The following is a 15,221-nucleotide window of genomic DNA, read 5'->3' as shown; positions in this document are numbered from 1 at the left end:
AGTGAGCACTATTCATAACCTAAGTGCATAATGTTAAAACATCTTATGTGACAGTGTTTCCTGCTTGTAGTGGTGCGCCTCTGAAGATGATTCTTTTGAATCGAAACATGTAAGGCGAATAAAGACTAAAGTGTTGTAAATCTGTATGTCATACTGGGCTGAAAGTTATCTACTTTGTAACTGATAGTGTGACAGACCAGAATGAGACAAAACTTCTAAATCACACTTGACATCCTCACAGGGAGACCTCCTTATTCCTGGTTCCACTTTACTCGCTTCCATGGCAAATACTGACATCTGTTCTGTCTGTAACTGTCATTATATAGCTTCTGCACTGACCATGCAGAAAGAAGCCTATATTGCTGGAACGTGTTTACTGAGCGATTGCATAGCAACAGTTGCAGCATGGACTCCGTAGGAAGCCAGTTATGTGATAGCTACCACTGTTACGTGACATCACAGCTTAGCGTGGAGGGTGTTTACCGAGTCTTGCCTAGCAACGGAGGGGTTGGAGTATGTGACATCACTCATGGAAACACAGAGGTCACGTGACCCCTACTTGCTGCTGCGCAATCCAAGCATTCATAGAGCTGTCACCTAGCAATGTGCCGATACAATCCATAACTCTCCCATTGTGCGTGTCCCAAGGCCTCTGTAGCTCAACAGTTCCTAAATAGAGCAAATATGCCATAATATATTTATGTACATAATTTCCACTGTGGAGGTTCTCACACATTGAAGTTGTCAACATAATTTACAAGTTTTAAACATTCAAATGTTTGCAATTTTTTAAACACAAAAATTGTTATTCAGGTTTCTAAGTACGCATAATGATTTATTCCTGTTAGTTAGCCATCCCAAATGCAACTTGCTATTCAAAACCTTTAAATGTTTTAAATGTTAAAATCCCTTCTACATCACTGTGTATGCACACTATGTTTTGGCCAATAATGGTCATCATCAGGCATGCATCATGATTTACCTCAATACTAAGTCACATATGGGTAGTTGCTATGATTCATTAGTCATCTAGATAAAATGGAAACTAAACATTAATTCCCTGTAGTACACATACTGTTTTACATTCAGCAAAAATATGACTTCAAAAATATTGAATATTTTTTGACAGACCCCCACATTTCTTGTGAAGACCCTACACTAAGTGTTGCCAGGGTTGCTAGAATAAGAAATCACTGATGTTTCAACCAATTTTACCTAAGTAAAATGAACAATCCTGTCTGAGGTCTCTAGAGGCACCTAGAACAATGCAGTGCCAATCATAAACTGATTTGAACACATTTTCTAGAATTTCAGGTCCCAATTCAGACTCCTTGGCAGACAGAAGCCCTGAAACAGTATAACACAAATAATATGATCAGTATCAAGAATAAGAAAACTTATTCTCTAAAGGCTCGTCAGTGGCCGTGTAATTATAATATATTTACTTTGCACAATGTCAATTATTTGAGTACATCTGACAGCTCTCCCTCTCTTTCACATAAACACTTTCGAGAGTTGGCTCTACTTCCATTTTCAGGTGAATTTTTTTTATTGTTTACATTGTTTAGATGAATATGAATGGTCAGTGGCATACTGTTTCATATTGTAAGGGTTGAATCTTGTTCCCTGCAAGTAACCTCAAAAACAAGACTAAGGAAAAATCTGCCATTTTGACAGTAAGTCACAAGAAAATGGAAGCAGAACCAATTCCTGTATGCCATGTATATAAAACCTGCTCACAGAAGAAACAGTGTAGTGTAGTTAGAAGACTATAATTACCAGAACTGGTTAGGTTAAAATATGTTCTCAAACCAATAACACCAGTAAAGGAATCATTACTAAATAATATCTTTTATAAGCTGAGTTTAATCTATGAGCACAATTGCTTGTCAAGGTTCAGTCAAATAAATGAAAATTTGTAGCGAGAAGAATATTTTACTTGTCAGTAATGCAAATTAAAGCAAAAAATTCCAAGTAATTTTTAGTATCAAGAGACAGGCCTGTGATGGTTAATGCAGCCATTGTTCCCCCACCTGAAGATCCAACTTTGGTTTTCTTGAGAATTTCATTACACTTTGCTTCAGGTGCAACTCTGGGCGGAGCAGTTCTTGCTTTATCAGGCACTTCCCAGAAACTCAAACACTGCCGCTTCAGCTCGGCTTGCTGGGGCTCTACGAGATTTGTGTCCTTACAGAAAGCAGCTACCTTCACTAGGTTCACGACTTGCCGCTCTCCCAGGCTATAAAGATTGACATAACATAAACTGAAATGCTTCAATATCAAAGCCATTTTATATGTATTACTAAATTTGCAGTACACAATACTGATAGCATTAACTGACAGAACACAGTGGTAATGGGTAATTAACACATTTGTCCTAATACTACACCTGTTTCATAGGCGATGGTAACAGGTATTCATGACCTTGAACACCTGAAATTCTTCTTAAGTAGCCTTTCATTCACACTTTCATTTATGTGTGGATGCCAAGCAAAAAACTAACTTCTTTTTTCACATTACATTACATTACATTACACTGCATTTCCTGGATCCATAGTTAATCAAAATCACTGTAGGATGTGGAATATGTCATAAAAACATAGGTGCATACATACATACAATACAACTGAAGTTTTCATATAAGAAAACCAAAGGAAACACAGTGGTTACATACGCATAAGGCTATTCAAAAATACAGCCACATATATGTGTGGGGCTATCCAAAAGTTTCCGGAATTTGAATTTTGCGCGCGAATGGTTATGAGTACATTGAAATACCGCTAGGTGTCTCCTCACACATCCTTCTTGAATCAGTGTGGCAAGCGGCGTCGAGTTGAGCGGTTGGGTTTATTGTTGGTGAACATATTTCCATTGTTGTGTTTCCGTGAGTTTGCGGTTTTGCGATGGCTGACCTGAGAGAGCAGCGTGTCTGTATAAAGTTTTGTTTCTAACTTGGTAAAACCACTGCAGAAACGTACCAAATGTTGAAGCAAGCTTTTGGTGAAAACAGTTTAGGCCAGACACAAACTTACGACTGGTATAAGCGTTTTAAAAATGGCTGAACATCGACTGATGATGACGATCATTCGGGATGGCTGTCAACAGGCAAAACACCAGAAAATGTCACGAAAGTTAGGGATCTGATTCTGCAAGATTGTAGACTGACCATCCAAGACCTCTGTAACACCTTGGGACTAAGTTATGGTACATATCAACGAATTTTGTCAGAGGAACTGAACATGAAGAGGATTGCAGCGAAGTTTGTGCCACAACTGCTGCAAAATGAACAGAAGCAGCATCGCTTGGAAGTCTGCAGGGAACTTCAGCAACAGCTTCAAGAGGATCCAAACTTTCTTTCGAAGGTTGTCACTGGTGACGAAAGTTGGGTTCATGGCTACGACCCTGAAAGCAAGCAGCAATCGTCACAATGGAAGAGCCCTTCTTCACCTCGGCCAAAAAAAGCTCGACAAGTCAAGAGCAACGTTAAGTCCATGTTGATCTGTTTTTTTGATATTGACGGGATTGTTCATAAGGAGTTTGTCCCTCCTGGTCAGACAGTCAATAAAGAGTTCTATCGCGATGTTCTAAGGCGTTTGAGGGAGGACATGAGGAGAAAACGTCCAGAGAAGTGGCGCACGAATGACTGGGTACTCCACCATGACAACGCATGACCGCATACGGCTTACATGGTGCAGGAATTTTTGGCTAAAAACAAGATGGCAGTTGTTCCCCACCCACCGTACTCGCCAGACTTAGCTCCATGCGACTTCTTTCTCTTCCCCAAGATGAAAATCAAGTTGAAGGGGCGAAGATTTGATACAGTTGAGGAAATTCAAGTGGAAACGCAGACAGTACTAAACACCTAATAAAGAAAGACTTCCAAGATGCATTTGAAAAGTGGCAGAAACACTGGGATCGGTGTATGCACTCCCAAGGGGACTACTTTGAAGGTGATGGTGCAGAATAAGATCTAGGTAAGATGTAATAGTTTTTATTGATATATTTTGGGAACTTTTGGATTGCACCACGTACATCAGTACTGTAAACTTATGCTATTTACTCAACCTTGAAATGGATAAGTAATTTTTTAGGCAATAAATAATCGTCAACAGAATACTTGTAGAATGAATATGTTTAAATATAGTTTTAATTCTACTTTAATTAGTACTTTTCCAGTCATAAGACTTTCAGGATCAGATGGCAGATTACTGAAAATTTTGATCCCAGCATAATATGCGCTTTCCTGAAAGCATGAGAGGTTAGCAGTTGGTTTAGGAAGATAGTGCTTCCATCTTGTGTTAACACTGTGTACATCTGCCTTGGTCTGAAAATGTTTCTTATTTGTAATGAAGTTTTTAATGAAAATATACATACACATGGAAAAGTTAAGAGCTCTAGTCTCTTAAACAGATCTCTACAAAAATTATGGTACTTGATGCCCATCATGATTCTGACAATCTTCTTCAGCAATGTAAATACTGTCTTGCTGTCAGATGAATTACTCCGAAAAAATTATTCCAGACTTCATTAAAGAGTTAAATTAAGCAAAATAAACTGATTTCAGAGTGTCAGTGTTGCTGATATGCAACACAGATCTAACTGCATAATGTGCTCCACTTAGCTTTGGAGCCAACGGATTAATGTGGCTTTTTCAGTTTAAATTATTATTAATTTGTAACCAATGGAATCTTGTCTTCACTGCCTCTTCTATATATTTATCATTATATCCAATGTTTAATGGATATTGTGGCAATTTTTCTGTTATAAATTTTATTACATTTGTTTTATCTAGATTCAGGGACAGCTTGTTTGCAGAAAACCATTTACTTGTTCAAGAGAGAACTTCAACAGGATGAAGAATTCATCTAAATTTTTGCTAGAAATTATGATACTAGTGTCATCAGCAAATATTATGGGTACTGATGAGGTGTTTAGTGGAGAAGGTAGGTCATTTATATAGATTATGAAATGCAAAGGCCCTAAAATTGACCCCTGTGGAAATTCATGCTTTATTGCTTCCCAGTTTGAGTAGGTACTTTGGGTACTTGTAGGTACTTGATGATTTTATTTCAATCTTTTGTTTTCTATGTGTTTGGTAGGATCTCAACCAACCTGCTGTTCCCCTTGAATGCCAAAAAAAAAAAAAAGTAATTTAGTCAATAAAATTTTCTGATTTACACAGTCAAAAGCTTTTGCCAAATCACAGAATACTGCATGATCATGCATTTTTTGATTAACAGATTTTAATATACTGCCCATTAGCTTAAAAACTGCATTTTCTGTAGACATTCCTTTCCTGAAGCCAAACTGTTTTGGGACTACTATATTATTTGTCTACAAATAATGGCTTAACCTAGAGTACATAATTTTCTCAAGTACTTGGTGAAAGTAGTTAATAGTGGAACTGGCCTGTAGTTTGACATACTTGTTTTGTCTCCTTTTTGTACAGTGATCCCATTACAGAAATCTTAAGACAATCAGAACAATCCCTCTAAATAATGAGTGATTACAAAAGAAAGTTCATGGGTGGCTGATTAGAGATGAGCACACTTTTAAAATTTCACTTGTTATTTCTTCATAACCTGATGAGTTTTTTACTTTGTGGGAATGAATTATACTTTTCATCTGTTTCAATGATCTCAATACCAGTGATTATTTTTTGAAAATTCCTCTTTTAAAAATGAAATGACATCAGCTCTCACTTCCTGATGCAAGTTTAGATTTTCAGTAACTGTCAGAAAAATAATATTAAAAGAAACAACGATTACTTCTGGGTCCTTCACTTCATCATCATTTATAAGAAGAGATGGTATCTGTTCACTCAGATGTAATTTTCATGTTTCATTATATTCAAAGTTGCTTTTATCAGATTATCCAATTTTGCTATAAGCGCACAGTAATACTGGCTTTTAGCCTCTCTTATAACTCTGCTCAAGATTTTGCAATACCTAATGTAATATGTTCTCATGCGGGAATTATATATATAATTTGTATCGTATTTGCGCTATGCAGGACACCCCCTCCCCTGCCAGCAGTGATGTAACAGCATCGGAGCGCTGTCGCTGCTATGGTAACAGGCCAGTCAACACTCCGCCCCTTCCCCCACGGTGACATAACAGCACTTCCCATTGTGATGTAACAGGGGACACTGCTGTAACACGAGGCAACAGGGAATGGCACAGAAAGCCGGCTGAGCAGTATGTGACGAGAGTGTGTGTGATCAGGAGTGACACAGTGTGGATCATGAAGTCGCCGAGTGCAGCTGAAGTCTAGCAGTCGCCGAGAACAGTGGAAGGAATTGTGATACTGCCGATGGCAGTAATTGTGTAATTGTGAACTGTATGAATGTAAGAGCGAGTGGAATAAATTCACTAGATCCAAGACAGCATGAAGCTATTTGTCATGTTATACACCCAACACATGACAATTTGGTGTCAGAAGTGCTTTATGAACTTGAACACGCCTCAACAAATAATTGAATTTATGAGTGCAATGAGAAATGGATTCACAGCAGATGATGGAACTCCTGCTGAAGAAAATCACAGCTGGCCAAGAAAAAAAAAACGTCATGCTGGCAAAATTAGACACCAACCAAGAAAAGGCGGTGGCCGATAGGAAGGCCGACAAGGAAGAAATGGAGGCCGATATAAAAGCCTGGCAAGAAAAGATTGCTGCAGAAATGGAAGCGATCAAAGCAAGGACGAGAGCCATGCGAGAAAATATGGGCCCCAGCCACAAGGAGACGGTTGCCGAAACCAAACCAGAAAGAGACATGGAGACGATGGCCTGGCAAGAAATGACAGAGGTGCATCTAGAAGAAGAGACGATGGCCTGCCAAGAGATGGAGGCACATCTAGAAGAGAGCCGACCTCAGTGGACATGAAACCTGAGGCGGCAGAATGACGAGAGGTCCCAGTAGAAGACGCCAAAATAATGCCGGTTGGAGAACCGAAGAAGAAAAGGCGTAGGGACCAAAACCAGTGAAATATGAAGAAACATACCCAGGGAAAGGATGGGTGCCGAAGAAGTCTGGCTGCCACCCGCAGAGGGACGAGCCGCCGTGTGGAAGTGGCACAGCAGAAAAAAACTAGCAGTAAGGTGGTCTGCCATGCAACAGCGGCATGGCACAAAAGAAACATTTTCAGGAAATATTGGACCCAAGGAAAGTGTGGACCACGACACAAATTTGCTGCCAACAGAAATATGCTGAACAAGAAACCTGGAAAGGAAGAACAGGAATAAAAAACAAAGGTGGTAGATGGCCGCTATGCCAGAAGAAAAAGGTGCTAACCAAGGACGCCATCAGAGGGTGTAGATTAGGACAGCGATCGCACCTAGGAATGAGAAGAACTCATAAGAAGACCTTCTACGAGATTGTCAGCATGAAGATCGGAAAGTGAATAATCAGAGCTTCTGCTGGCCTACGACAAGACAAGGATTGGACCTTGTGGAGGGGTCGACCCCCTCCAAAATGGAAAAAGATACTTCAAGCAGAGGAGGAGCCAGTAACGTAGAAGTACCAGCCTCCCCAGCGAGAATGAATGTGCGATGGATGAAAGTGATGAGTGAATGTAAAACGACAGGATCGACAAATGCTGGACCATGGAATTGTTCGGGACAAACAATCTTAAGAAGGGAGCGGATGTAACAGCCGGAGAATAGTCACTGCAAGAGGAGTAGCCAGACAAAAAGATGTTGCAAGAACAGCCTTCAAAGAAAGGGAACGGGGATGCACCGTCAGGCTACTTGGGATGAACAGCCTAAAGGAGGGAGCAGTGTGACATATTTGCGCTATGCAGGACACCTCTTCCCCCGCCAGTGGTGATGTAACAGCATCAGAGCACTATTGCTGCTATGGTAACAGGCCAGTCAACACTCTGCCCCCTCCCCCACGGTGACGTAACAGCATTTCCCACTGTGACATACCAGGGGACACTGCTGTAACACAAGGCAACAAGGAACAGTATAAAAAGCTGGCTGAGCAGCATGTGACGACAGTGTGATCAGGAGTGACACAGTGTGGATCATGAAGTCGCCGAGTGCAGTTGAAGTCTAGCAGTCGCCGAGAGCAATGGAAGGATTTGTGATACTGCCAATGGCAGTAATTGTGTAATTGTGAACTGTATGATAGTAAGAGCGAGAGGAATAAATTCGGTAGATCCAAGACAGCGTGAAGTTATTTGTCGCATTATACACCCAACACGTGACAATATATACATATATATACAGAGAGTCCCAGGAGCAATGGACCAAACTTCGGGAGGGTTTTCCTTATGTTAAAGTATGCCGATATAACCCGAAACACCTATGTCCAAAGTTGAACGGTTACGGAGATAATGGCCAAAGAAGTGTCAAACTTTGACCGGCGTTGCACACTTGTTGATTACAAAATACATATTAAAACTGGCAGGAATATGTGGATTCTGTAATGTTAATAATGTATGTAACATCAAACTAACTTGTGAGTGACATGAAGCCATAAAATTGAAGTACAAAATACTTGCTCGCCATGTCATAATTGTCCTTAGGGTTTCCAAGCACTATACATGACACATGAATGGCAAGCGCTGACGTAACGTACTGACTGCGCGTTCTGATAAAGCCAACNATATATATATATATATATACAGTCAACTCTCGATTATCCGGGGGCGGATTAACCAGTTTGCGGCTTAACCGAGGCTACTAAGGCTTTTTTGAGGCTCATATGTTGTTTAATATTCATTCACTTTTGTTTCACATGGTGAGTTGTAACACTATTTTCACACTAGTGTGAACAGAGCTCTGCATTCTTTGGTCCCGTTATGCTAACACAATGTTCTAGGGTAGGGGTGAAAGAATGCAAGGATTTGTAGAAAGTTTCAAGGACAGATACACCGCCCCAGTTGGTCTCTTTGTATCGATTTTCAAGCGCGTTAGCAAAATGTCAGGGTGTAAAAGGAAGCGTGTTGTGTTAAGTATTCAACAGAAACTCGTGTGAGCCGGGCTTCGAAATGTTAAGCAGTGACAAAACCGTAAGTTCAGTGGGGGTGCAGCCAGAAGAGCAGGAATAAGTGAGAATGAGGAAGAGGTGGACAGTGTTGCCAGTAAGAAAATATCACATGGTACTGCTCTTAATCATTTGGAATCCTTACTAGACTATCTTGAGAGTGAAGAGAACAGATTATTAAGTGACAAGCTAATATTACATAGGCTTCGTACGGATATCCGTAAAAAGGAAAATGCTGCGATAAAGCAAATGACAATATTAATTTTTTTTAAGTGTTAAGTGTGAATATTCGTAAAAAGTGTTGGATATTGTTGAACACTGTGATTGAAATAACTAATTCACACTTCAGTATAATGTAAAAAAAAGTATTAAATAGGCCATGAGATGACACAAAAATGAGGTTGAGTAAATTTAAATACAGGTAGGCCTATAGTATTATGAAGGTACAGTATTACAGTACTACTTGTAATAACATTTGTCTTAACCAGGTTTTCGATTGATCGTGATTTCCATGCCCACCATTATCCCGGATAATCGAGAGTTGACTGTGTATATATATATATACACACACACACATATACAGACTCCTTTTATGTTTCCAAGATGACACAATTAAGACATATTTCAGAAAGATTGATGGTAATATGGTATGTAGTGTGCATGATGAACCAGGAAACAAGATCTAGGCATAGATGGTTTAATTGTTCTTCTGCACCCTCACTGACAATGTGGACATTATGTTATCTTATAACCATGTCGAGGTGCTTTCAGGTAGGAAGAAGACAATGCCCTGGGTCTGAGCAATGAGGTTCCTTCTTCAGGGCTTAATGGGCCTTGCTTGGATGAGGGACAGTCTTTATGCAGAGTCACTGGATCACAGCTTAATATTGATGTAATAATGTATCTTATTTATTTAACGGCACTACACAGGTTACACAAAATAACTCACATTTGCTGATACACTTTTTGGCACGTACTGTACACAACCTTGATATTCACAACACTACTCTGGTGGTGTATATGATATGTCAGTCTCCCAGCCTGTGCATCTGTTTCTTACTTCATGCCTGGTGCTGTGGTTACTCGTCTCTTAACAGTCTGTTTTCGTTGTTCGGGATCAATCCTTTAAATACTGTGGGATGACAAAACATTCTGGAACCTTCTATTTCCAGATTATTCTCCAAGTTTTTTCATTGCTCTACTAATTGAGACCATTCTGGAAGTTTCTTTTAATCAGATTGGTGGGGGTGAGTAGGCCGTTCATGTTACCACACTGGCTATCATGGACCTTCCTAGTAGCCTTTATTTAAACATTTCTTGCTGAAAATTCTTAAAATGGTTAATGGAAAACTGGACATAAGTCACATTTAGCATAAGATTGGTTTTAAATAATAAGCATTAATATTTAAGAATTAGGCTGGTAGGTAATGATCAGTTACAAAGGGATGTTAATGCTGGTAGGTAATGATCAGTTACAATGGGATGTTAATTTTAAAGTACAACTCACAAAACTAGGTTATGAAAATGTGAACCTGATTCAATTTAACTAGGAAGCAAAGCATATTTTCTTTTAAATCATGAAGATAAATTTACATAAAATTCAATTTTAAGGTCTGAGTAATGTTCAGCTTACCTGTTATTTGAATGAACTATATAGTTAAAGAAATTGTGATCAGAGGTTAAAACTTCAAGAGGAACCACTTCCACAATATCCTTATTTGAAGTTGAACCAAATTTGCACAACTGCTCATTAACATGATACATGTAGTCAGCAATAATATTACAGTCTTCTCGTTTCCACTGGCATATTATGTACCTAGAATAGAATACACCATGATGTTATTACAATTCTTAGCGGCCTCCGTAGTCTAGAGGTAACGTACGCCCCTCATGACTCGTGGTACGCGGGTTCAAGCCCGGCGGAGGTCATCGAATTTTTAAGGGCAGAAAAATTCAGGGAACAAGTCCTCCAGGAGGGACTTTCAGCCGTGGGTCCCGTGTCGTAGCTTTACGGCACGTAAAAGAACCTCATATCTCCAAAGGAGGTCACTGAGCCAAATTCAAGGATGTTTCCCGCCCAACAAGTAGTCTCTAACACCTCTAATAGATCGGGGAAGCATTATAGATACCGCCAAGCTAGTGGAGGCCGAACTCGCCAGCTCGGTCGGGACTGATGGTACGCACCACTATCGGTAGGATATAGAGACTGGTAGAATATCATAGAGGGAAGCACAATGGACCAATACTGGTCTAAGTGCATGGGGAAACCCACCCTCTCCAATAACTAACTAACTATTACAATTCTTACCATCATAGAAGAGCACTTTGCTATTTATTGTTTCAGAATATGAAATAAAACAACCAGAAAGAAAGAAAAGAGACAAGAAGGTAAGAACAAATACTTACATAAAAACACAGTTCAAAAATAAGACATATAGTACATGGCAATAATGACATACTTCACATTTCAGATCACAAACAAGAATAATTCCACCTCCAAAACTCCAAAGACAATAACCTGCATCATGGCATAATAAGCACACACAAGAAAAACCACATCTGCATCTACAAATTGAGAAAATAACCTAAAATGAAACAAATATACATACAAAAATAACAAAACTCTTATAATAACAAGGATTCAGAATTCAGTAACAATTTTAATATCTAACTCTGTAACATGGACATACATATATGGCAGTATTACACACCAATATATCAAATTGACAATGCAAACTATACCCACTGTAAACACTGGCCAATGAGAGGAGTGAGCAGTGCAGCCAGTAGCAAAAGCACATACCTGATGATGGCTGAAAGGCCAAAACATGTAGTAGATAATTAACGTATAGTATGTCTACACAGAAAGTGTGCCAATGGAAATAAATACAGCTGGATAAAGAGACAGCACGCAAACTCGAACTTTTGAAGAAAATTTATGCCACATGGTAGTGTGTCAACATATAGGGCCAAAGCATGTAAAATTAAGTAAGACTGTGATATCCTATACAATAAGAGTAATTAGTTCAGACAAATAAAAAACCTCCTTTTTCTGAAACCAAAACTATGGCCAATAAGAATTATTATTCTCTTAGAATTAAATAAATTTTGTTAATAGTGGTGGAGATGACTTTCTTTGGGAGCTGCACTAAAACAGCAGTCTAGTAGCAAATTTTATCAAATTCACATTTAAACACATAACTCTTCAAATTCTACAAATTTAAACTTCCAATCACAATCTTACTTCACTGAAAATGTAAGATGCGACAGTAAAATGTGCCAGTTTCTTGGGTGCTATTTGGGGGTGGGGGTTGTGATGAGGTCAGATGACAAGAAAACAATTTCACTGTAAAACCAATATAATAACATAATTTACTGGATCATATTCATTTTTAAATATAACATTTTTATGTGCTCTCCATGATGTGATGGATACTAGAAATCTCTATTGGAAATTCTCCGTGAATCTCTACAATAATGTTGCATCAACTACTTTCATCCCCTCAGCAATATGCTCCTTCAACTCAATAATGGTGACAGGTTTGTTGACATAAACTTTAGATTTTAAATATCTCCACAGGAAGCTAGACACTGTCAGATCTGGAGACCGTGATGGCTGGTCATTGTCATCTCCTATCCCTATGTCTCAGCTACCAGCTTCTAAGAGCAACAGCTCACAAGGCCTGAACTGTGTTCTCTGACTGCTCACTAACTCACTAGCCAACTCTTCACTTCCCTGCACTAACACAAAGGCTAGTGGCCATCTCACATCAACCTTCTCCTCTTCTGATGGATTCCAACTCAACTGTCCTAGTTATAGCACCTTGGCAAAGACATGTAGAAAACAGTGCTCCTCATTGTTGTAGTTCAATCCCTTCACAGGAACACATTTGTTTGCAAAGTTGTTACTCAGCAATGGCTCTTATATATTTGCTTATCTCATGGTGGTTGCCCAGCAACCAGTCTACATGCTACAGTATAAATAAACAAAATACATCCATCTCTATTCACCACTAATGTTAATGCATACTGTTCATGAGTTCATGAGGAGCTAACAGTCACTCAACTAATCAAGAAATCCACTGGCTATTATGGAACCTTAAGGTTTAGTACCATGTTAACCAATGTCCATTAATGATCTGTCCTGAAGAGTCCAATCCTCATCCTCACATCATATTCTGTAAACAATCACTGTAATATTATCTGCATGTAGGCTTCAGCTAAGGTCACATCTTTTTATTTGTATATGATCTTATTTTCTAACATTATCATAATTAATTTTGGACCTTTCACGAAATTACTGATGACTGATACTAAAGAATGCTAAGAGTACAGCAACAAGAGAGATTCTCTTAAATTCTTTATAAAGTAATGGCTGTATCCACATTGCTATATGGGTTAGAATGCTGGAATCCAACAACCGCAAAGCCAAAGCGAAGCAATTTAACTAAGTTCCCTAAGAGCTCGTACAAGTTATAGGAGAACAGATCACATCAAAGAACAAAGCTCAGACAACAACTAAACATATTTGCCATCCTTGACAAAATAGTTAATATCAGACAAATTAGTCCCACCACCTCGAATGAATGAAGAAAGTAAATTTGTTAAAATTCTACCAGTATACACTTAAAAGTATAAGAAGCACACTTTACAAAACATCAAAATATTCTGATTTTAACCTTGGAGTACAAACACATTGGTAAGACTAATTGATACACACAACAGATCACTGAAGGTCGCAGTGCAAATTCCGGATTATTATGGCCCACCTCTCATACAAGATTAATTAATTACTGTAGATGATGGTGATACTACAGTACCACAAATGGTGAGTTGTAGAAAAACATGTTCCTTAAATAGATGTTTTTTTCTGATAGTCTTCAGAGCTGCTGTAAAGTTTCTAAATACACAGATGCATTCATTGTTGTCCTTTGCATGAATTCAACAAACAAAATCACCTGACAGTCATCAATGCCATCATCTTACCAGCTAAACTTCCTGCAAGAGTATAATCTTCTCAGTTACACTTACAGTTTGGTAGAAGTTTGTGCACATTACAGAGGAATGTATTGCCTTCATCGTCTTCTGGTTTCTTGTTTGGCTTACTCTTCAACCTTGAAGACAGAGATCATTTGTCCCTCAGGAAAGTCAGGAGACTTCTACTGAACTACTTGATGTTACAACTTAGGAGACTACTCTTCAAAGTTACTGCTGTGAGAACCTCAAATCCAACACTGAACTTTCTGTTTTCCGGTTTCCATTTCATAGATATTTGTTTTCATGGTGTACTGAAGTCTCATCAATATGCTCAAGGAAAGATGAATCTTTGATTGACTACTGCTAAAGAAAGGAAATAATGCACATCATTCTCCGAGTGGTGTGATTATCTGTTAATACTATGGCAACTCAGCAGCTCGACATGAACAATGGAGGAAATACCTGAAAGTGGGAGACAATATTTTTTTTATATCATGAACTGCTACTCTTCTTTCTTGCAAAACAGCACTGTTGATTTCTCCAGGGCTTCCATTTGCTGGTCTTCCAATTCCCATAACACCACTTGTGTCATGCCTTGCATCCAAAAACCTTCCATATCATGCTGACACATTTTATTGACTTAAAAATGTTCTTCCCGTGAAGCCTAACTAGTTACTGAAAAATCCCTTTATTGGAAACACTTTCATGTTTAAAAATCAAACCAAAGCAAGCATTTCATATGGAAATGATATGTATAGGAGGGCAGTCATGTTTGGCTAAGAGTACACCAAGTCACACATTTACAGCTGGTCCACTTCAGTGTTAACACACATGGCTCTTATACTAGCAGCAAAATGACTGCACTCAGTGCAATGCTTATGAAAGTAATTCTTATCTTTGAATGGTCATCATATAGTCATACATATATGGATATTACATACTTACTTACTTACTTACTTACTTACTTACTCATGGAGCTAAGCCCTTCTTGAGGAGCCACCAATTCTGCAGCTACTCAAGAATTTCCCAGCATTTTATGGAACCCAAAAGTTCATCACCGTGTTCACAAGAGCCTTCCACTGGTCCCTATCCTGAGCCAGATATATCCAATCCATACCATCCCATCCTATCTCTCTAAGATCCACTCTAATATTGTCCACCCACTGATGCCTTGGTCTTCCCTGAGGTCTCTTTCCTTCTGGCTTTCCCACCGATATCCTATACGCATTTCTCGTCTCCCCCATTCGTGCTACAT

At 38.9% G+C, this 15,221-nt stretch overlaps 1 protein-coding gene across 1 annotated transcript in view; it reads right to left on the bottom strand.

Annotated features, from left to right (window-relative positions):
• LOC111874776 (cap-specific mRNA (nucleoside-2'-O-)-methyltransferase 1) overlaps nucleotides 1-15,221 on the bottom strand; it is a 69,078-nt gene that overhangs the window by 20,467 nt on the left and 33,390 nt on the right. The window contains exons 12-14 of the mRNA XM_023870595.2: nucleotides 10,623-10,805; nucleotides 2,034-2,239; nucleotides 1,216-1,347 (exon numbers count right to left, since the gene is read on the bottom strand). Coding sequence (XP_023726363.1) covers nucleotides 1,216-1,347; nucleotides 2,034-2,239; nucleotides 10,623-10,805 — 521 coding nt within the window. The remainder of the gene's footprint in view (nucleotides 1-1,215; nucleotides 1,348-2,033; nucleotides 2,240-10,622; nucleotides 10,806-15,221) is intronic.

The sequence above is a fragment of the Cryptotermes secundus genome, unplaced genomic scaffold, assembly GCF_002891405.2.
Source record: "Cryptotermes secundus unplaced genomic scaffold, Csec_1.0 scaffold314, whole genome shotgun sequence".
NCBI lineage: Eukaryota > Metazoa > Arthropoda > Insecta > Blattodea > Kalotermitidae > Cryptotermes > Cryptotermes secundus.
The sequence above is the reverse complement of the archived record's forward strand: the minus strand, read 5'-3'. Positions and strand labels throughout refer to the sequence as shown.